This window comes from Miscanthus floridulus, chromosome 2 (assembly GCF_019320115.1).
Source record: "Miscanthus floridulus cultivar M001 chromosome 2, ASM1932011v1, whole genome shotgun sequence".
Taxonomy (NCBI): Eukaryota; Viridiplantae; Streptophyta; class Magnoliopsida; order Poales; family Poaceae; genus Miscanthus; species Miscanthus floridulus.
In genome coordinates, this window is record NC_089581.1 from 34,346,330 (window position 1) to 34,370,150 (window position 23,821).

Here is a 23,821-nt window from a genome sequence, read left to right on the forward strand (position 1 = left end):
ATCGTAACCGATGACTGACCACTAAATGTGGTAAGCCAAACAAACTGTTGGGTGAATTCAGCCTAGAAAAACCTGGAGTACGGTCTGACTGAACTTGGTCTCGAGGCTTGCCTCAATCAATGAAATGCAGGCTTGCAGAATCAATATAGAAAAATACCCGCCCTTGACAAACCATCCAAAAAATATAAGACCTGACGCCTGTAGTCACTAGGAGAATTTCCCGGATAGTAAAGGCAAATGAGTGCTCCGTATGATTATTGGAACATTTCATAATACAAAGACAACAACTTGAGAAGTACACAGCTTCAGCTTCCATGCCAAAGCAAACAAAAAACAGGGCAGCTTGGTGATAACATTTTTGAACAGAAGAAAATAGAATCACAATCAGTTTGAGGGGACGAGTTTCTTATTTATGCCCAAGTAGACCTTCGGCGCAAAGATCTGGAGGAAAATAAAGAAACCATCAGACCATCTGAAAACTCAAAATAAAGGAATTTGAAGAGGACACATGTATGTTAGATTCTCGATAAAAACATATGGTTTGCATGTTCACGCTGACTTACAAGTTAATAAAAAAGATTGTAAGCAGCTTCCAGTCTGTTAGGCATGATAAAGAGATACCATGAATGGCTGAACAGGACATTCCATAAATAGCCTAGAAACAAGAAGGAAATAGTCCATTTTACTACATCAAACAATTCACTTTGTTTGTTTGACCCCCTATACAAATAGCCTAGAAACACAACTTTTAAGGGAAGAAATAAAATAAAAAAAAGACAAATTTCATTAGAGGACGAATCGGACTAATTTGAATAGTTTGACGAACTAAATCAGGTCGATATTTTGTATAGGGTGTCAAATGGGGAAAGACATTTGTTGAGGGTAGTAAAATGGACTTTTCCCAAATAACAGCGACTCAAATTGCTCGGGGAGGGGGGGGGGGGGGGGGGGGGGGGCATAATTTCATAAGTCGCTGAAAGTGTGCTTTTGGCACACCGCACACATGTGCTGATGTGCACATGGTGCAACCATATATGGTCATGCCGACATTACACTTCAAAAAGAAAACTACAATTAAGAAAACACACATCAGGCTCAAAACCTCCATCCAGCATGGGTATAGCGTGACAGACTGACAGTCAACTTTAAGCCATTAACAAATACAGTATATTACAAGAATACTGGATAATAAACAAGAAAAAAATAGTGGACAGAAACTGCCTCCATAGTCCATACCAGTGCACAGAGTGCGCAAAATTGCCACAGGCCCTAGATAACCCATATGCCACATAACCTATAAAATTCCCCTGTAACTTCTACGCTTTTGTTTGTTTTTGTATTTACATCCATCGGTGGTGTAGTCTTCTATTTAGGACAGACATAATCATGCCTTTAAAAGGAAAAAAGTTTATCAGTCACATATTGAGAACTGGTTATGAGAACATGGCCAATTCCAGTTTGTTTGGAAGTGTCCCAACTGATACAATGGACACCTGGAGTATACATCACAAAACTGAAGAGATCATTAACTTCCGACATCGATTACAACTTAAATGCCCCAATTTCATGTATAAACTCAGCCTCTGAAAATTCAAATGCAACAATCTGATTTTCCGGACAGCATACAGAAAAAACACCAATTCACCAAATATACTTATTTGTCAGGAATTACTAAAGCTAAACTTGTAAACATAATGTTGATATAGTGATATTTAATTGTCTATATAGAGCAGTCAAATTCAAAGCAGCCATTTCTATGTCAACTAAAGGTCCAAGGTATACAAGCATGATTAGTCCATCATGTAGTACAGGTCTACAAATGTATTCAGATCTAGAATTTAGTTCGTGAAGTGCCTCAACACGAGAAAGTACATCACTCAGGCACCTGGGTTAATGGACAAACTTAATCCCAATAATTTAAGTTAACTAGGTCAGCCTACTGAGAAATGCAAACTATCGAGAATAAACATAACTTCATGTTCAAAAGAAAGACACCGAAAAGCAACTGAAAAATAACAAGTGTACACGGCTTAACGCAATGCATATTACTTAGGAAACACAAAGATACATAAATATCTACTTGAAACTCGCTCTCAACACCAAAGAGACAGGATAAGGGATAAGATAACTAGGAAGCAACCAGTTCATTATAGTCTCACAAAAACTCACTAACCATAAGTCATAAACTGCTCGCGATTCAGAGCATTAGAGCAACCACAAATGCATACGCTTAGCTAACCTATGAAACTAGCCAATAAGTGAACTAGATTTGATCCGTCCCGAATTTTCTTCGGCCGAATCAAAATCAGCAGAGCTCTCGACAGCAAGATAAATGAACCCTAGATAGAACCAGCCCACAATTCGTCTAAATACAACTCCCAGCAAAGGATTCAACCTGTTGTCGCCAAATAACAAGCGCTCCCGCACTATCCCAATCAATTCGACCAAATTCCTACGAGACGGGGCAGCAACGAGATCTATCGAGCAGGAGCAGGAGCGTACCGGCACGGGTGTTTAAGAAGACGGCGGGGAACCGGAGTGGCGGGTGATGAGGTCGTCGTAAGGGTCCCGGCGGCCGGCGGCCTGGCTGATCTGCGGGTCCCAGGAGAGCTGCGAGTTGAAGCGGTCGAAGGTCCAGAAGCCGTAGGGGCGCAGCGGGAGGTTCCACGCAGCCTTGGTGCGCTCGCACCGCTCCTTCATCTTGTAGACATGCTCCCGCCGAACCTGGTCACGCTTGTCCGGGTCCTCCATCAGACGGAGGATCAGGTTCTCCGCGAACTCCATGATGAAACCCATCGCCGCCGCCGGTCGCCCTCTCCCTCCTCCCCGGTGAGCTTGGGATCTGCTGGTGCGCGTCGGCCTCTCTCGGTCGCTCCTGCGGTATCGAGTCTGGGGGTGCGGTGCGGTCTGCCTTCGGTGGGGAATGGTCTGCCTGCAGCCTGCGTGGCTGATGCGGTGATCCGGTGACGATCTCAATCGGGACGGAGATCAAGCCCAGCTCGGCCCAACACGGGATCATTAGACGCGGGCCAGGCCTTATTCATGTTTTCCTCTCGGAAAAAGTCCATTTTAGCTCCTTAAACTCGAAGTCTAGTTTTCCTCCATGAATTCTAAAACCAGGTAAACAACCTCCCTCAACTTCTAAAACTATTCATTTTACCTTCCTGGCCAGGCTATAGGTTGTTTTCAAAGGTGGTTTCGTCTTTTTAGTTTAAAAATAAATCTAGTAAATACCTAATGAAGGTTCTAAACTAAGAAAAAAATCTCTAAGCTTCTAAAAATTCTAATAAAAATATTAAAGACGGATTAGGACACGAGAAACCTAAGTAATATATTTATATCTTGTGAAAACTCTCTAGAATATTTTAAAAAAATTATTTAGCTCTAGGAAAATGGTAAAGATATGCAAAAAATCTGGAAAACTACCAAAATGTTCTAATTCGTGTCTAAATACATTTTAGGAACTTTCCACAATATAAATATGATATGCAACCAACATAAATGCAACATATATTAATGTTGAATGCATTTATGTTGAATGCATCCATGTCGTCTTCATCTCATGTTTTTATTTAAAAAGCATTTAAGATGCAATTAGATATCAATTGGAATATTTTGGTAGTTTTCCTATTTTTTGGATATTTTATGCGATTTTCCTAGAGCTAAATCAAAATTTTAAAAGATTTTAGAGACATTTTTCACAAGATATAAATATATTATTTGGATTTCTCGTGTCCTAATCCATCCTTAGTATTTTTATCAAAATATTTAGAAGCTTAGAGATGTTTTTCGTGGTTTAAAAACCTCATTAGGTATTTACTAGATTTATTTTTAAACTAAAAAGATAAAACCGTCTTTGAAAACCACATATAGCTGGGTTAGGGAGGTAAAATGAACGGTTTTAGAAGTTGAGGGAGGTGGTTTACCCGGTTTTGGAGTTCATGGAGAAAAACTAGAATTCGAAGATAGTTTAGGGAGGTAAAATGGATTTTTTTTTCTTTTCTCTTTTACTACTAGCTTTTTCTCCGTTTCTCAAACAAAAAAAACCTAGCTTTTTTCTCCGAGTCCTTAAAAAAGCTTCTTCTGTGAGAGAAGGGGTAAATAAAAAGATCAGAAACGTTACTCCATCACAGTAGTACTCCGGGATTTTATAAGCTACAAAGATTACTGTCAAGCATAGCTAGCTAATCTTACACATACAAGTGTTCAAGTAAATGCGCTATGAACATATATTTCATGTATAATGTAACGAAACTAATTTGACAGTGTAAAATGTTCTCTCCATGGTTCAGCGGTGGTTCGGTTCATTGAACGTTGGGCACCCAATGACCTAAATGTTTGGGCACCCAATGGGTTCATCCATAGTGAACCGGAATCTATCATCCATGGCGGCGGTTCCAACGCTGGGCACCCAATGAGCGCATCCATGGTGAACTAGAATCCATCATCCACGGCAAATTTTTTATTATTTTTAACCTTTTCTTAAAACAAATTTTGAATCTAACACCGTTTTTTTTTAATTTTCAAATCTAACCCGTTTGGCCGTGCCTAAGTCCATGGCGTGGCCAAAACACGCTACCGCGCCACATACATCGGCGCGGCATGATCTGCCATGTCGGACAATGATTTCCACATGTAAATCCTTGCCGCGCCACTCTCGTCGGCGTGGCAGCACTATAGCACTCCGCCAACCAGACTAGCGCAGCAAGGCACAATCTTAGAAAAATTGTATCTTTTTCATACGACATCGGATGAAGATGATCTTTATATGAAAATTATAGCACTCGATGAGATCTACAACTTTTTAGTTTTGATTTTTTTCCATTTGAGATCGTTAAGATGCTCAAAAAATTAAACAATATTTCAGCAGTATATTAATCGCGTACAAGCACATGTCGCCTTGGAAAAATCATATCTTTGTTATATGGAGTCAAATGGAGATACTTTCTATATAAAAATTGTAGCTATCGACGAGATCTACAACTTTATAGTTTTGAGTTTTTCCATTTGAGGTCATTAAGATGCTCCAAAAGTTAAACAAAATTTCAGCAGTATATTTATCACGTAGAAACGCTTGTCATCTTGGAGAAATCATATCTTTGTTATATGGAGTCAATTGGAGATACTTTCTATATGAAAATTGTAGCTTTAGATGGGATCTACAAATTTATAGTTTTGAGTTTTTGCATTTGAGATCACTAAGATGTTTAGTAAAAATAATATAAAGTTTCAGCATCGTATTAATCGTGTACACGTTCTCGTCGCCTTGGAAAAATCTTATCTTTTTTTGTACGGTGTCAAATGAAGATACTTTTTATATAAAAGTTGTAGCACTTGATGAGATCTATAAGTTTAAAGTTTTAAGTTTTTTTTTCATTTGAGATCGTTATCTTAGGTGTGCGACGTGACTGATTACTAATCGAGAGTCGACTCGAGAGTTTAGTTGCTAAAAAAACAGAGAGTTTAATTATATTTTGGTTGCTAAAGGTAAGTTAGACCAACAATAAAGTTTTTAACCTCAGGACTTGAAGGCACCTCAATAAAATCTTCGACGGACCGAAGTCTTAGAGGTCTATCCAGCTCCAAGGGCTTTATGAGTGCATTTTCTTTTATTTGTAAGAACCTTTTCTTTTGGTGAGGCTGCAAAGACCTATTTTTTTCTTTCTTCCAGTAAGGTTTCTTCTTGTATTTCTCCTGAGGGTTCTATCCTAGAGAGAAAGATAAGAAGCTAGGAGTCCATGGTTCAAAGGGCTTCAAAATAAAATTTCAAACCGCCTGGCCAATTCCACCAAAAAACAAAACGAATAGCAGGTGGAAGTGGCATCAGACACCAATGAAACCTTTTATAAATTCTATTAAATAACTTATTCAAATTATTACTGAATTTTCTTTTGAATAAAAGTAGCATCAGATGCCAATAAAACCTTTTATAAATTTTATTAAATAATAACTTATTCAAATTATTATTGAATTTTCTTATGACATGATATGTCAAAGTTTAATTTCTAAGTTTATTAGACCTCACTAATTTTACAATTAACGATGTCTGCTATTACGTAACTTCTTTTCACCATCTTTGGATTAAAATTTTATGCGAAGCGACGGCGAAAGTGTAACTGATAATAATAGTATGTGGTTCACTAAGGTATCTACAATGGCCATTTCACGCGATTGGTTCACAGTTCTTTTCTATGAGCATCATAATAGCATCACCTAACAAACCAATCATCTTCATCCGTTCTCGATTAGTAATCACTCACATCGCGCGCAAAAGATAATGACCTCAGATGAAAAAAAAAACTCAAAACTATAAAGTTATAGATCCAATCAAGTGCTACAACTTTTATGTAAAAAGTATCTTCATTTAGAACCGTACAAAAAAAAAAGATTTTTCCAAGCCGACAAGAGCGTTAACGCGATTAATACGATGCTGAAATTCAGTAAACTCAAAACTATAGATTTGTATATCCCATCTAGAGCTACAACTTTCATATAGAAAGTATCTCAATTTGACTCCATATAACAAAGATATGATTTTTCCAAGGCGAAAAGCGTTTGTACGCGATTAATATACTGCTGAAATTTTGTTTAATTTTTTTAGCATCTTAACGACCTTAAATGGAAAAACTCAAAACAAGAAAGTTGTAGATCTCGTCGAGAGCTACAATTTTCATATAGAAAGTATCTCCATTTGACTCCATATAACAAAGATATGATTTTTCCAAGGCAACAAGTGCTCGTACGCGATTAATATACTGCTGAAATATTATTTAATTTTTTTAAGTATCTTAAAGACTTCAAATGAAAAAACTCTAAAATATAAAGTTGTAGATCTCATCGAGAGCTACAATTTTCATATAAAGATCATCTTCATCCGAAGTCGTATGAAAAAGATACAATTTTTCTAAGATTGTGCCTTGCCGCGCCGGTCTAGTTGACGCGACGCTATCGTGCTATCGCGCCAACGGGAGTGGCGCGGTAAGGATTTACTCGTGGAAATCGTTGTCCGACATGGCAGATCGTGTCGCGCCGATGCATATGGCGCGGCAACGTGTTTTGGCCGCGCCATGGACTTAGACGCGGCCAAACATGTTAGATTTGAAAATAAAAAGTAACAGTGTTAGGTTTAGAATTTATTTTAAGAAAAGATTAAAAATAAAAAAACGGTTTGTTGAACGTTGGGCACCCATTGAGCTCATCCATGAGTTGGAATCTATCAACAAGGTGGTGGTTCGTACAACGTTGGGCACCCACTAAAATCTATCATCCACGTCGGCGGTTCATCCAATGTTGGGCACCCATTGGAAATCTATCATCCACGTTGGCGGTTCGTCCAGCGTTGGCGTTGGGCACCCAACTAGAATCTATCATCCAACGGCATCATTGAAATGTCTTATAATTTAAAATGGAGGGAGTAGATAAATTGGTCTTATGTACATGCATTGGTATTTAAAGGGGCATTGAAGCATCATTGTATTGTGTTCTGAATGTCTAATAATTTATTTTCGTTGCTAATGTTGTCTGTTGGTTTCACTTGGCTGCTTCTCTTCTTGCTCAATAGTCATCCTCTAATTTCAGATGAAAAGGGGAGAAGTTTGATGAGCTTTGTCGAAGAGGAAGGGGTTAAAGTACTAATTGACCCCCAAGGCTTTGATGCATGTTACTGGCACCAAGATGGACTATGTTGATGATCCACTAAAGTATGCATGGCTCCTGCTACTACACAGTGATCTTCTGTTCCCCCTGGTTATCAGTTTTTAGTTACTAACTATAAAGTTCCTATTGTAGATCTGAGTTCGTGTTCATAAACCCAAATTCCAAAGGGGACTCATTGGGTCACAGCTGAGTACTAGACGAGTGGCCACCGGCGGCGCCAGAAGAGAACCGCCCCCGACCGATCGCCCGCATGGAGGGGCGTTACGTTCGTTACCGTCGGCGCCGGGGTGTCCGAACGCGTAACGGGGCATGGGCCGAGAGCCGGTGGTGGCTCCTGTTCTGTGCCGTGCGGGATGGCCCGGCCCAACTCGAGAGTCATTCCAAACCGGATGGGATTCGACCCATGCACCCACGGCGCACGGCGTACGGCGTATGTGCCTTCCTTGCGTTGCGTACCGAGATTGAGAGGAATCGCGCCGCACGCAGATCGGCGGACGGGATGGAGGACCCGCGGCGCCTGCGGCTTCCGGACGACGTGCTCGCGGACGTCCTAGCCCGCCTGGCGCCGCGCAGCCTCGCCGTGTCGCGCTGCGTCTGCAGGGAGTGGCGCGCCGTCGTGGACGACTGCTGCCGCCAGCTACTGCGCCCGGACCTCCTCCCTCTCACGGTGGGCGGCATCTTCGTCGAGTCGTACGAGACGGATGCCCCGGACTTCTTCGCGCGGCCATCGACGGCAGGCTCGAGAGCTTCGTGCGGATGCATCACTACGGCTTCGCCGCCTACTACATATTCGAGATCGTGGACTGCTGCAACGGGCTCCTCCGGCCTGCTCGATGAACACGAGGACGTCGTGGTGAACCCGGCGACGAGACGGTCGGCGCGCTTGCCTGCGACGGCTTGCCCGAGGGCCACGAGGGCGCCGGTTTGTATTGGTCCTATCTTGCGTTCGATCCAACTGTGTCGCCGCACTACGAGGTGATTTCGATGCAGCATCCATCATCAAATGCCGACGAGAACGAGAAACGATTGGAAGGGTTGCAGTGGCCGCCGCCGGTGTACGTCATGCGTGCCTAGGACACGGAGATGGGAGGACAGGCGCTTTGCCCTTGACGACGATGAAGGGCTTCAGAGGAGTATCGATGGTGTGAGCGTGAGGGGCCACGCCGCTTATTGGCGCGGAGTGCTCTATGTGCACTGCAACGCATTTTATTCTGAGGTTTGTCACTTGCGTTCCTTAAACTATCTTTTGTTTTGACAATTAGTTTCATTATTTATTGTAAATGAAGTGTTGTTTACTAATTTATTTATTGCCAACGGCTTTGACTGAATGCAGGATAAACTTGTCAGATGATAAGTACCAAGTAATAGATCTACCAGCAGACGCTACTCACCAGTACAGAAAAGACATTTGATCCAGCTCAAAATTTATCTTTAGTCCCGGTATTTTTCGCGCTCGGGACTAGAGAGATCTTTAGTCCCGGTTTGTAGGTCTCTGCCCAACGGCTACTGCGGCAGACTTTTGCTGCAGGGGACCTTTAGTCCCGGTTGAAGCTACCAACCGGGATTAAAGGTTAACTTTTACTCCCGGTTGGTCCCTCCAGCCGGGAGTAAAAGTCTACTCCCGGCTGGAGGCTCCGTCCGGGACTAGAAATGGACCTTTATTCTCGGTTTCTGTCTCCAACCGGGACTAAAGGTCCCTTCCTATATAGCTCTTGTTTCTCCTCGAGCCCGAGCCACTTCGAGCTCAGTGTTCTTGCTTCATCGCCGGCCTCTCTTCTTCCTCATCACCGGTGTATCATAAGATTTCTTTCATTCCTCCATCGATTCTTCGGTTCTAAAGGTTACCAACTTTATACTCTCATGTTTCATCAGTAGCTTATTTTATTTTGTGGACTAGATATATGTGGGTTTTTTTATGGTAGATTTTTTTTATTTGTAAGCCATTTAAGCTTAAAATCACTTTAAAGTTTGCGTATTTGGATGAAAGAAGGTTAAAGTATTTATTCAAAACTAGTATTGAGTTTTCATTTCTAGCATGCTTAGCACACTTCATGGTTTAAAGATATAGAGAATTTTAGAGTTTTTTTAATTTTATTTGTTTATAAAATAAGAAATTTATATTATATTAAAAATGAGTATAGAGAGTAGATGGCAACTGCTTCCGGGTCCTCGGTCTCTCATCGGGTTCCGAAGCGACTGAGGCCGGACCTTCCTCTCATTGCATGCGGCAAGTGTGAGGAGAAGATTGTGATGGAGTACCAGGTGAGGAAGGAGTGTCCCAACAAGGGCCGTATCTTCTACAAGTGTCCGGATCGCAATGTGAGTTATTTTATCGTATTTGATGATTATGGTTAATTTATACTTATTTTCATGATGATTGTGATTAAAGTTCTAATTTTTTGTTTTAATTTCAGTGGGATGGCACTGGATGTTCAAGCTGGTACTGGGAGGAAGAGTATGTTGAACACGTGCAAAACTCTCTTGCATAGGCGGCTACGGCGGCTGATGAGGCAGTGATCCTGCGGAAGAAGCCCATAGATGTTGAACAAACGCATGATCTGTCTGTTTTAGTTGGGATTGGTCGCGAAATTCTTATGCTGCTAAAGTGCATTTTAGCTTTAGTTTTTTTAGTGGTAGTTGGGATTATCTACATTGTAGCGAGACTTTCATAAATTAATACCTTGTGTGGTAGCATGCATATCGTATAATTAACTAATTATGTTCTAAGTTTTAATATGGTATGTATGTCATGTAATGCAGATGAGCCGGCATTGGATGTACAATATTGATCGCCGCTCCCAAGAGTTCATTGAGGGCGTGCATTCTTTCTTATGTGTGGCCGAGGCAAACAAACGCGATGGTTTCATGTGCTGCCCATGTGCCATATGTAAGAATTTAAAGGAATATGCTAGCTCAAGAGTTTTCATTCACATTTGTTGAAGCCGGGTTTCATGCCAAACTATATTTGTTGGACGAAGCACGGAGAAACCGGGGTTGTAATGGAAGAAGGTAAAGAAGAACAATGGGACGATGATGATATTATTGCTGAATATGGTGCCTTTAATGATACTGCAATGGGGGAAGCTGAAGAAGAGGTAGTGGCAGAAGATGAGCCTACTGATGATCTTGGTCAGGCCATTCGTGACGCACAAAGAGAATGCGAAAGTGAAAAGGAGAAAATCAAGTTCGAGCGCATGCTAGAGGATCACAAGAAATTGCTATACCCAACTTGTGATGCGGGACAGAAAAAGTTGGGTACCACACTGGAATTGCTACAATGGAAGACAAAGAATGGTGTATCTGACAAAGGATTTGGGGAGTTACTGAAAATCCAAAAGAAGATGCTTCCAAAGAACAACAAATTGTCCGTCACTACGTACGAAGCAAAACAGGTAGTCTGCCCTTTGGGATTAGAAATCTAGAAGATACATGCATGTCCTAATGAATGCATCCTCTACCGTGGCAAGGAGTACGAGAAGTTAGATGCATGCCCGGTATGTCATGCATCGCGGTATAAGATCAGGCGAGATGACCCTGGTGATGTTGAAGGCGAACGTCTCACGAAGAAAATCCCTGCCAAGATTATGTGGTATGCTCCTATAATACCACGCTTGAAACGTCTATTCAGAAACAAAGACCATGCAAAGTTATTGCGATGACACAAAGAAGACCGTAAGGTAGACAATATGTTGAGACACCCTGCTATGGGTCTCAGTGGAGAGTAATCGATAGAGAATTCCCAAAGTTTGCAAATGACGCAAGAAACTTAAGGTTTGTTTTAAGTACGGATGGTATGAATCCTTTCGGGGAGCAGAGCAGTAGTCATAGCACTTGGCCTATTACTCTATGTATCTACAACCTTCTTCCCTGGTTATGCATGAAGCGTAAGTTTGTTATGATGCCAGTGCTCATCTAAGGCCCAAGGCAACCTGGCAACGATATTGATATGTACCTGAGGCCACTAGTTGAAGAACTTCTACTTTTGTGGAATAGACCAGGTATACGTGTGTGGGATGAGCACAAACAGGAATACTTTGACATGCGAGCATTGTTGTTCGTAACAATCAATGATTGGCCTGCTCTAAGTAATTTTTCAGGACAATCAAACAAAGGATATAATGCATGCACGCACTGTTTCGATGATATTAAAGGTATATTCTTGAAAAAATGTCGAAAGGTCGTGTACCTTGGCCATCGTCGATTTCTTCCTGCGAATCACCCCCTAAGAAAGAAAGGCAAGCATTTTAAAGGTAAGGCAGACCACCAGATCAAGCCGGGCAACCAAACTGGTGAGGATGTACTAAATATGGTCAAGGATGTGAAAGTAGTATTTGAAAAGGCACATGGCGGCGAACCTGTTCCGAACGACACCGACGATCACGCACTCATGTGGAAGAAGAAGTCCATATTTTAGGAGCTACCCTATTGACAAGTCCTATAGGTCCGTAGCATGATCGACGTGATACACCTGACGAAGAATCTTTGTGTGAACCTGCTAGGCTTTATGGGTGTGTATGGGAAGCCTAAGGACACACTTAAAGCACGACAGGACCTGCGATGTTTGAAAGAATGAGACAACCTACATCCAGAGAAGATAGATGATGGGCGCCATTACTTAAGTCCTGCCACTACACTCTTAGCAAAGAAGAGAAGAAAAGCATGTTTGAATGCCTGGCAAGCATCAAGGTACCATATGCATTCTCCTCGAATATAAAGGGTATAATAAATATGCCAGAGAAAAAATTCCTAAACTTAAAGTCACATGACTGCCACGTGCTCATGACGCAATTGCTTCCAGTTGCATTAATAGGAATTCTACCTCCAAATGTACGTCTAGCCACCGTGAAGCTATGTGCATTCCTCAATGCAATTTCTCAGAAGGCAATCGATCTAATGGATCTAGCTAAACTACAGAATGATGTGGTTCAATGTCTTGTCAGCTTTGAGTTGGTGTTCCCTCCTTCCTTCTTTAATATCATGACACACCTCCTAGTTCATCTGGTCAAGGAGATTAGTATTCTCGGTCCTGTGTTCCAGCACAACATGTTCCCCTTTGAGAGGTTCATGGGAGTCCTAAAGAAATATGTTCACAACCGTGCTCGGCCAGAAGGAAGCATCGCCAAGGGCTATGGAACAGAGGAGGTCATTGAGTTTTGTATTGACTTTATTCCCGACCTTGACCCGATTGGTGTTCCTGAATCGCGACACGGGGGGAGACTAAGTGGAAAGGGGACACTAGGAAAGAAAACATATATTGGTATGCAGGACAATTATTTTAATAAAGCACACTACACAGTTCTACAAAACTCCTCCTTGGTGGATCCGTATATCGAGACACATAAAGAGTTGCTCCGATCCGAGTTTCCAGAAAAGTCTGAAGCTTGGATTACGCGTCAGCACATGGAAACTTTTAGTGACTAGTTACGAAAAGAATTTCAGGGTGATGAGAGTATTGATGAGCAACTGTATTTGTTGGCTAGGCAGCCATCATGGCATATCCTCACATACAAAGGGTACGAGATAAATGGGAATACATTTTACACAGTAGCCCAAGATAAAAGGAGCACCAACCAAAACAGTGGTGTCCGCATAGATGCCACCGACCCTAATGAAAATAAGCAAACATATTATGGTCACATAGAGGAGATGTGGGAACTAAACTATGCACCTACTTTTAAGGTACCTTTGTTCAAGTGCCAATGGATAAAGGCGACTGGAGGCGGGGTAGCCGTCGACAACCAGTATGGAATGACAACCGTGGACCTCAATAATATTGGGTATAAAGATGAACCGTTCGTCCTTGCCAAGGATGTGAATCATGTGTTCTATGTCAAGGACATGTCTACAAAACCGAAGAGAGGGAAAAACAACAACGACCCAATCAATAAGCCAAAGCGTCACATAGTTCTTTCAGGGAAAAGAAACATCGTCGAAATTGAAGACAAGTTAGACATATCAGAAGATTATGAAAAAAATGATCGAATTCCACCCTTTACAGTGAACAAAGACCCAAGTATCCAGCTAAATGATGAGGACACTCCATGATTACGGCGCGATCATAACCAAGGGATATACGTTAAGAAGAAGTTCACTACTGTGTCCACTTGGTATATATAGTGTATTCATATTTCTGTCGTGTATTCATATTTTCTACGATTTAAATGAATTTTCTGCTTGACGGTGGATTTTCTGTGGAGAATGTGTGATGAAAAAACAAATGATCAACGTCAATAAGATGTGAAAACTAATTTTCTGTCAAAAAGAAATAGTTTTAATGATTTTAATTAAGTAGTACATTTTTGCATGATGAAAATTATGATTTTTATTTATACTATGTTAAATATTTATACGGTAAAACAAAAAAGTTTAGGTTACAGATTTTTATTATGTACAATAATGCAAAACCAGGTCCTAGAATTTTTTTTGTAATTTTTTTGCTAATATTTTATTTACTAGGCAATTAACAACTCTCTGCATATTTATATAAAAGAAATATATAAAAAAGAAAAAACTTCTACAAACTGGCGGGGAGCCAAACTGCAGCCCACCTTTACTCCCGGGTGGACCAACCACCCGGGACTAAAGGGCAGACCTTTAGTCCCGGTTCTAACCATCACCCAGGACTAAAGGACCTTTAGTCCCGGTTCTAACCATCACCTGGGACTACTAAAGATGGGCTACGTTTTCGCGGCCCGCCAAAATCCCCTTTACTCCCGGGCCGTGGCTACACCTGGGACTAAAGGTCAGACCTTTAGTCCCGGTTCTAACCATAAATCAGGACTAAAGAACCTTTAGTCCCGGGCCCTAGCTTCACCCAGGACTAACGGTCCCCCTTTATAAACCACACCCTTCTCCCTTCTCTAGTTCTCTTCCTCTCTGTCTCTGCCGCCTTCTTCTCCGTCGCCTCATCTTCTCCACCAGAACGATCCGATCCAGCAGCGTCGCTGCCCCCAGGCGACCACCCTAGCCTCGCCTCGTCACGCACGCACATTGTCACCGGCCCCACGTGCACCCGCGCTTCTTCTCCGACCGGCCGGCGCACGCCTCGCATCGTCCTCGTCCCCGGCCCACCTCACCCCCAAGCAGTCTTCTCCAAGATCCGCAGCAGGCCACAGCATCTCTATCACGGCACGTCTTCTCCAGGTTTGGCCTGGTCTCCCTCTTCCTCTGCACTCTCTTGCTGCTGTATGGCCAACTCGTTCAGTGTCGTTGCTCAATGAATGTATCGCTTCGATTCATCGTCCGTCCCCTCTGCTCCAGTGGCCTCATCGGCACCTGATCGAGAGCAGAACTAACCTCTCATTCGCCTAGTGTTCATCTTCTTCCTAGTATTGGGTAGATTTGGATACGGTAAATTGAGGAACCGACCTTTTGTTTCTCTACAACTTTCATATATCTTTTAACTTCATCCAAGTTCATATATAAAAGTTATGAGTTTTTAAGATGAGCTGATAGAAAAAAGGAAATGTCATCACTTTGATCGATGATTAGTGCTTCCTGCTGGTTTAATCCACAACAATAGTATAGTTTTGCTCGCTAGTGTTCATCATTGTACTAGTATTGGCTAGATTTAGTAGTGTAGGGTTGATATTCCCTTGATGATGTCGTTGTCGGGGTTCTGTTGGGTCTCCTTGCCATCCTTTTTTTAGAGCTAGATATTATATTTAGAAGCAAGAGAAAAGCATATCAATAATGATGGACTTTTCTACCGGAGAGCAGCAGTGAGCGCAATCGCTCATCACAATTCCTCATCTCGCTGTGAGTTCTCATCAAGGATTTGATATTTAGGCTGCTAGAAGAGGAATTGGAGTAGTAATATGGATTAGTTTTTTTTAATTCTGAGTACACATCAATTGTGTTTTTTTGTCTGTCCTTACTCATAGTTATTGGATTTATTTTGAAACAAAATTATACATGCACTTCTAGCTTGCATTAGAAAAATAGATAATTATTTTCTAGCCTTTGCAATTGGTGCATACTTCTATAACATGTTTTTTAGTAAAGTCTAAGTCTCTAACATGTTTTTTGGCTGCAGGAGCTGGACCTCGCGTTTGACACCTTGGATGTGAGCCACCGCCGCCACCATATATAATCCGTTTATGATGGATTAATTGCTCCAACCTTTTGTAATCGGATGGATGCGTGTGCCGAGCCCTCGTGCCGGCAATCTTGTAATGCGATTTTGCGCTGAGCCATCGAGCTCAGTGGAGCACGGGCGCGGCCCGGTGTCTCACCGTTTCCTCCTTTTTGCATGCGCGGTGTCTCATTTATTCACACGTCCCAATATCATCGTAGTAGTCTGCCAATCACCGTACCCAAATATAGTATATATATATAAATATAAACGATAAACGATTATTATGTGTGTACACTCCCATTCTTCTGTTAACCTGCGGAAATATCATGTGAATTACTTATCTGCCACAGTAAAAGACGAGAACACAATGACCATAGCCACGGCCATGAAAAATGCCAACGACATAACACTACAACCTTCTCGGCAAGCAGAGTAGTGTTAAACGCTCTGGAAACCTTTAAACTTTGTCAGTTAAGATTTCCCCTTCAAACAAGCTAGGCACTTAAATAAGGCTTATGCTAGATTCTATCACTAGTACAGATACAGAAATGATTTTTACAAATGTTACTATCCTTAAGGTGGCACGTCCTTCAGGAGTTCATTTTATAGATATAGTTTTTTATTTTTTATAGATATATCTGATGGTGTAAAAGTTAGATGGCTGCCCCGAGAGACAACATGGATGAAGAAATGATGAATATTATCAACACCGGCACTCAATTTGCCGATGGTGACCAGCAGAATGTAGATCACGGGAGTCAATACCTGGCTCTTGAAGATAACCAAGAAAATATTGTGCAAGAAAATACTAGCGAGGTATATATATTTATATATATATTTGAATATTATATATATATATATTTGAATATCTATCATCTATTATGTGTACACATGATATTGATTTATTCTTTTTTATACGTAGCCCTCTAGATCGACAACCACAACGGCGAAAAGCAAAAAAAATCGAGGCCCGAAAAAGCCATTGGAGGGGCGCTACATAATATCGGAATTCAATATCGAGACAGGCGAACCACTTGGTCCGCATGTAAAGAAATTCGTGCAACACTGTGGGTGCCTTGTAAGGGACAGACTTCCGATCAGTGCCCGTGAATGGAAGCAAAAGATCAACGAGCCTCATGTTAGTTTTGTCTCTGATCTTGATAAAAATTTAATTTGGGATGATATCCTTCAACCTTTCACGTTGCAAGCGAATGATTATGATGCTATCAACGATGATGAATTGAAGGAACTAGTTCGAAAGTGGGCTATGAAGAAGATGGCCACACAATTTCAGACTTAGAAGAAATCCCTATACACGAAATACGTCAAGAAGAACCTAACGCCCAATTTCAATACTAGTGGCCCGCTCGCGAAGTTGAGGCTCTACTGGAATGATTTTGTACAGTACAAGACATCGGAAGAGGGTGAGGAACAGGTGAGAAGGAACCAAGACAATGCCTGATAGAAGGTATACCACCATGGCATGTGATTAGGTGGCTACGCGACTGCCATTCCCAAGTGGAAAAAATAGAAGTGGACATTCTTGCCAAGGGTATCACACCAGAATCACTCAATTGGCCCAAACGCGTGAAGAATTGGTTTTTCGCTCATGGGGGAAGACTGGACCTAGAGACCGGGAAGATGGTTTATGGCCAAAAACTCGAAAGAGCAACACAAAGATTTTCTTATGCTCTATAAGCAAAAACTATTGGTGCGTTCAGGCCCAATAGGGAGAAGGGTGAACTGACGTATGCCCTCGGGATCGCTGAACACAGTGGCCGAACGAGAGGTTTAGCACGGAACATTTCTTAGGAGCATGGTTTCCCTGACGACAAAGATACCTACAGAAGCCGACAGAGACGGAAGGATGAGGATGCAGCGCGGATCAGCAGGTTGGAGGAATTGGTTCGTGAGTCACGGGAGGCGTTGCTTCAAGCACAGGAGTGCGAAAAAGACATGCAAGCTAGAATGTAGGACGAAATCATAAAGCAAGTACAAATAGCAATGAGTGCCCCCTGATCAGTTGAAAAGCAGCTGTGCTTCCACGGAGTTGCCAAATCAAGATGACGTAATGCTACGTTTCCCCGTGGATGACATCACTGCACCGTTTACATCATGTGAGCTACATATTTCAAAAGAGAATGCCACAATCATGGTGGCTCTCGGTGTTTTTTCTCCTCCAGATCCTACCAAGACACCAAGAATCCATGGGACAATAATACCACCTAGATATATTAGCGTCTCAGTGGATAGAGTTAACAAAGGTTTTAGTGATCTGCCTCTTGACATTCAGGAGGTGATGGGGAGAAGACTCTAGGAGAAGCAGAGAAGACATTCATACTATGGCGCAAGCGCTACATCATTATTCCTAGGGTCTCTAGTCCACCGCCGCTTCCTCAACTGCCAGACAATAGGTGCGGACAAAAGTGAACGAAACATTTTTTTCACAAATTTTCTATTGACATGCATAATTAATAATAACAATTTCTTATACCTAATTATTCTTTTTGTAATCACACAGCAGGGCCTCCACCAACCTAAGTCCAATTATTCAATCTCTAGATCATCATAGTGCTCCGGGCAATGATTATGCAACGTCGCCACCGTCGCCACCTCCAAGGAGGTCTCCACCGCCGCCATCTCCAAGGAGGTCTCCAACACCTCCAAGGAGGTCTCCAACAGCTCCTAAGAGGTCCGCCCCACAAACGAAGCCGTTGGCCCATCAGCCGGCAAAGAAGAAAGCCTCCTCTAATCCAGTTATTCCCCAGAAACTGTCTTACGAGAAAAGTGAAAAGAAATTAAAGGATGCAGTACAAAAAGATGTGAAAAGTTTCTTCGAAAAAGTAAGAAAGCAACGAGAAGCGAGGGAGAATCCGGAGAAACCGTACTTCTACCTAGCTCCAGATCTTCTAAGAAAGAAGGTGGACCAGAAAAAGCGGGAATCTCAAAAGACCCGGCTAAAATCAGACTACGACCGCTCTCCCACCAAGTCATTTGAGGCGGCGCAGAAAAAGACTAGAGCAGGAAAAGGTGTTGCACAACTCAGACAACAATCGCAACAATCAGTCCCCTCTCTTGTCATTCATAATGAATATGGTTCAAACTTAGACTTACCAGACGTCGATTTTAAGGAACTGGTTTGGTTTTATGAGGATACAGGTTTGGACCTTGCCCAAGTGCTCGCTGAAGGACCATCTGCTCCGAAAGTGGATCCTTGGAAGAAATTTGAACATGAAAAGAGTCTATACAACCCTGAGGCCTTAGGTGAACTGGGTACGTAAATGTACCTGCTAAACAAGTGGTACATGGCGGCGTGTAAACAGAGAGAGAACTTTGTTTCTGTCAGAATTAGAAACCAACATTACTTCCGTGGCGATGACGTTATATATGTCGAGTTTGGAGAATTACACCAACTATGCCACCTAGACTCTCTCGACAAAAGTCTCATTAGCTGCTATTGTCTGTAAGTGTGATTATTTTCTACTATTAAAGTGTATATATATAAAGCTACATGTATATATATAAATTATATATCCTCACACTATATTTTTATATATGCAGATATGAGATGACAGAACTCAGAAAGAGACAGGATAATGATGTTGGTTTCGTTGATCCAAATGTCGTATTCAAACACCCTGATCCCCCGCCTGGATGGAAAGCTGAACTCGAGAAAAATCTCATGAGGTTCTTAGTGAACCAACAAAACAAGGACATACTATTCTCCTACTACTTCAAGTGAGTGTTAAATAACTAATGTCGATCATATGGACATTTGTTCAATTATTTGCTTACTAGCTAAGCTATCTCTCATATATACATATGTTGACTCTAGTTAATGTCGATCATATTTGTGTATAAAAACATATGCAGCAATCACTGGATATTGATGGTCATCGATATGGCCAATAGTCGGTTGAGCATCTTAGACTCATTAAGAAAAGAACAAACAGAGTACCAAGACATGATAGATATTATCCAAGGGTAATTTGGTCTCTCTAGCAACTATATATACCCCGATCTCTTAACTGCAACAATTATTAAAGGCCAAATTAATTTTTTATTTTATTGAGCGTAGTGTTTAGAAAAGTTTCATTAAGGAACACCACATGAAACATTGCAAAGCGCCACTGGATGTAATCGCACATAAAGTAAGTACTAGCTACATTTATATATATATATATATATATATATATATATATATATATATATATATATATATATATATATATATATATAATTCAATTAACATCATGCATGCTTTCAATTCACCGGATCTTTTTTTCTCGTAAAAGTGGGTTCTGAGGCAATAACAGGAGAACAACTACTGCGGATACTATATTTGCGAGTTCATCATGGCGTACTAAAAAAGAACTCCTGAAAAGAACCTCAAAGTACGTTATATAAATATATTCATATATTTACAATTTCTTTTATTGCTCATATATATAAGTAATCACGTGACCAACACACATATATATATATGTATATATATATATCCTTTAACTTTTATTGAAGACTCTATGGTTGAAGAAAAAAATTATACGACATGACTAACTGAAAGCAATTCAAGAGACCATAGCAGGATTTCTTAATGACCAGGTCCTCAACCCCGCCGGTGAGTTCTACAATGACGTCAACGAAACATGGAAGCCAAACCAGATGGAGTGAATTTGTTATCCCAAGGATATGATAGAATATACAATAAGCTTTATTTGTAATATATATATACATATTATATGTACATAAAATAACGTACAATATATGTATATGTATGTAATATATACGTTAGTTTCATACTTTAGTTTATACAAAATGTTCGAACATTATAAACGTGTAGAATACGTATATTATTAGCAGCGTATAATGCGAATTCGAAAACATATTCGAAATCCAAAACGAATCATCAATTGAAAGTAGAAACAAAAAAAAGGAAACATTTGGTCCCGGTTGGTAATACCAACCGGGACTAAAGGGCCGTCCCACGTGGCCAGGCCGGGAGGCCTCTTTAGTCTCGGTTGGTCTTACCAACCGGGACTAAAGGTGCACCTTTAGTCCCGGGCGAGAAACCGGGACTAAAGGAGAGGCCCTTTAGTCCCGGATTGGTGCTCCCGGTTGGGAAACCGGGACTGAAAGGATTTTCCAACCGGGAGTAAAGCCTGTTTCTGTACTGACTGCAAGTGACAATGTATGTGAAGTTTACCTTGGAAAGTCCAAGAATGGGATATATTTCGCAGCAATCGTTAATGACACAGTTCGAGTCCTCGTTTGGTTCCTCGACGAATCTGATTGCAAGGCGGAGTGGGTATTCAAGCACAACATCAACCAACATGATTTGATAACGCCTTTTAGGGATAGCCCTGATGCTCAAACGGACAGACCTTGGATTCTGCAAGATGATGACTCCCACCAAGAATTTAAATTGGGACCAACAGTGGAGGTGGAAAAGAATTTAGATTGGGACTCTGATGTACAATTATCCTCGCAAAAGAAAAATATGTGATACACATGTAAATTAGTGTGGCGGTGCCATTCGATTGGAAGTATTCTGAGAGTGAGCCTTCCTTTTCTTCTCTCTCTTTGTTAAGAGCATATAGCATATACCTACAGACTGGATGGGTACGCGTAATGGAACATCTTTCAAGGAATTAAAAATTGGAACGCCACTTTACTGAAAAGTCATGACTGAAAGTAATGTTCGCTGATTTATTGTGAGAAAAAAATATTGTTCGTTCGCTGAAATCATACGGCTCATGAGCAAGCAAACAGGGCCTAAACCAATCGTTCTGCATCCATCTGAACAATGAACACAGTATTTTTTTCTAGTTTTCCTAAAAGGACAAGTGTTGAACATTTGGAATTTTGGACTCAAAGGACTCTGAATTTTTATTTTAATCTCCCCTGCATCCATCTATTTGGGGCTGTCCAGGCATGATTTCCAACAACAGGCAGCAAAGGGTCGACGTCATGATGCGATTTTCAGTGTTAATGCATAGCAAATTGTCTGCAGGCTCCAGCTACTGATTTTCTTGCATCTGTTGCGTCGCAGTTTATATAACACAGCAGTGGGTTGGGTTTGTACTGGATGACATGCCATACTCCTACGAAAAGCTCGAACGACCTTCAACAAAAGGGTACTGGTACCCGAAACCGATACAGGTGGGCAGGTAGAGAATACCTAGGGACGCGAGACAACTCTCTCAGGAATTTGACAAAATAGCTCCGTAACTTCGGGAGAGGTGGGGGGGGGGGGGGCTCACAAAAGGGTGGTCGCAACTAAGTCATAGTGTACTTCTAAACTCACCTCAAATGTTGTTACTTTTTTTTCTCGAATACGTAAAAGATTTGTGTATCATTGTATTAAGAAGAAGAGTTTAAACATACTTACAACGCGCTTCTACCGAACGTTTAAGGAGGTCGACCTAAAACAGTCGTAGCTGGACCATCCTAGCAAAAGACCTCTAGTTTCAATATTACATAAAAGAAAACAACAAATACCGACGCAGCGGTGCGACTTAGGAGGTGGTCTTACGTCTTCGCGGCTGACTGGACGAGCCCTTTCCACCATCTGGGAAGAGCGCGTCCAGCGCTTCGACGTTGGACGTAGTCAAGTTGCCGTCGAAGGTCTTGTGAAAGGCCTCCAGCTCCGATACGGATGGCACTGATAGACCCATGGTGTAGTCCATACGCTGCATGATTAGCACATCGCCTCGCTGGGAAGCAGATACTCGATACTCGAGAGAGGCTCTGAGCCGCCAACCAGGGGCGGATCCAACGGTGGGGCGGGGGGGGGGGGGGGGGGGGGGGGGGCTCGAGCCCCCCCTACCCATACCGGAGCAGTGGAGCCCCCATGAATTTTTAGGCAAAGTTCTATAGTGTAGGGGGGCTAAGACTTAAGATCGAGCAGCAGTGTTGTTCAGCCCCCCTGAAATATTTCCTGGATCCGCCGCTGCCGCCAACCATCTGCTCTCAAATGATGTTATTACATGGTCTGATTATCCATGTTCTGTATATTTGATTGCTCATGATTTAAGACCTCAAATTTTGTATGAAGCTTGGGCTCTGTGTTTGCTGCAGTGGGAAACTAGCCGTCTGGACGTTCGTAAATCATCATCTCCAGTCGCTCTGCCTCTGAGTGTCTGTAGGAGAAGAGATTGTGTACTGACTGGTATTTACGGACAAGCACAAAATCGAAGGTGCCAAAGAGACAGACAACACAAGAAGAGAGGATGTATTTTCGCCCGGTGAACTGAGATTAGTTCCCCCTATAAAATTAGGTAGTATCGTTGATCATGCTTCATGCCTCGCCTGTCGCCTCGTGTCTAGCTCGTTGCCTCACCGGCTGCTCATCAGCTTGCTTGAAATGAAATAAAACAAGCCTGGGCAAAATATAAAACAACCAAAAAAAAGGAACGGCCGCTCTCAATAGATTGTTTTTTGAAATGAAAAGTCCGGGCAAGAAATAAAACAACCAAAAAAGGGTGACGGCGCTCATTAGCTTGCTTGAAATAAAACAAGTTTAGACAGGAGATAAAATAATGGACTTGCAAGTGTCCGGACTTCCGTCCGGATGCTAGCGTCCAGACGTTGTCGCGCAGAGAAAGCAAACGGGCGCATAGCGCGTCGGGTTCGCGAGGAAGCGCACCAGCAGTGGGCTCGCGCCGCCCTAGACGTCGTCCGTGTCGATGGCCGCTTCCCACGCGCATCCCATGTGCAACACCAGATTTACTTTTGAAACATTCATATGCAGCTGTTGTAACATACAAAAGGAAGACAAATGGAACACTTAAAACAATTGTCTGAAACACTTACGAAAACGCCTAAAAAACATTTGAAAACCATTGCAAACATATGCAACATTCAGATGAAACACTCTTTAACATACGTATGAAACACTTGAAAACACTTAAAACATATCTTGCAACATGCATGTATATGCAACATCCAGATCTATTTTTACAACATCCATATAAAACACTTGCAACATTCATCTGGAATAGATGAAACATTTGGGACATACACTTGAAACATTCGTGTATAGCCATTACAACATGTGCAACATCCCGATCTACTTTTGCAACATCAATA

At 41.8% G+C, this 23,821-nt stretch overlaps 1 protein-coding gene across 1 annotated transcript; it reads right to left on the reverse strand.

The window, feature by feature from the left end:
• Positions 1-225: 225 nt before the first annotated feature.
• Positions 226-2,926, reverse strand: LOC136538418 (uncharacterized). Its single transcript, XM_066530387.1, has 2 exons — positions 2,503-2,926; positions 226-441 (listed from the first exon to the last, which is right to left on the reverse strand). Exon 1 carries the CDS (start codon positions 2,794-2,796, stop codon positions 2,515-2,517), a length of 282 nt encoding a protein of 93 aa, XP_066386484.1. The 5' UTR covers positions 2,797-2,926; the 3' UTR covers positions 226-441; positions 2,503-2,514.
• Positions 2,927-23,821: the final 20,895 nt, after the last annotated feature.

Bases quoted from the DNA above. Each gene is read 5' to 3' on its own strand.
- LOC136538418 (XM_066530387.1), bottom strand. From the start codon at position 2,796: ATGGGTTTCATCATGGAGTTCGCGGAGAACCTGATCCTCCGTCTGATG.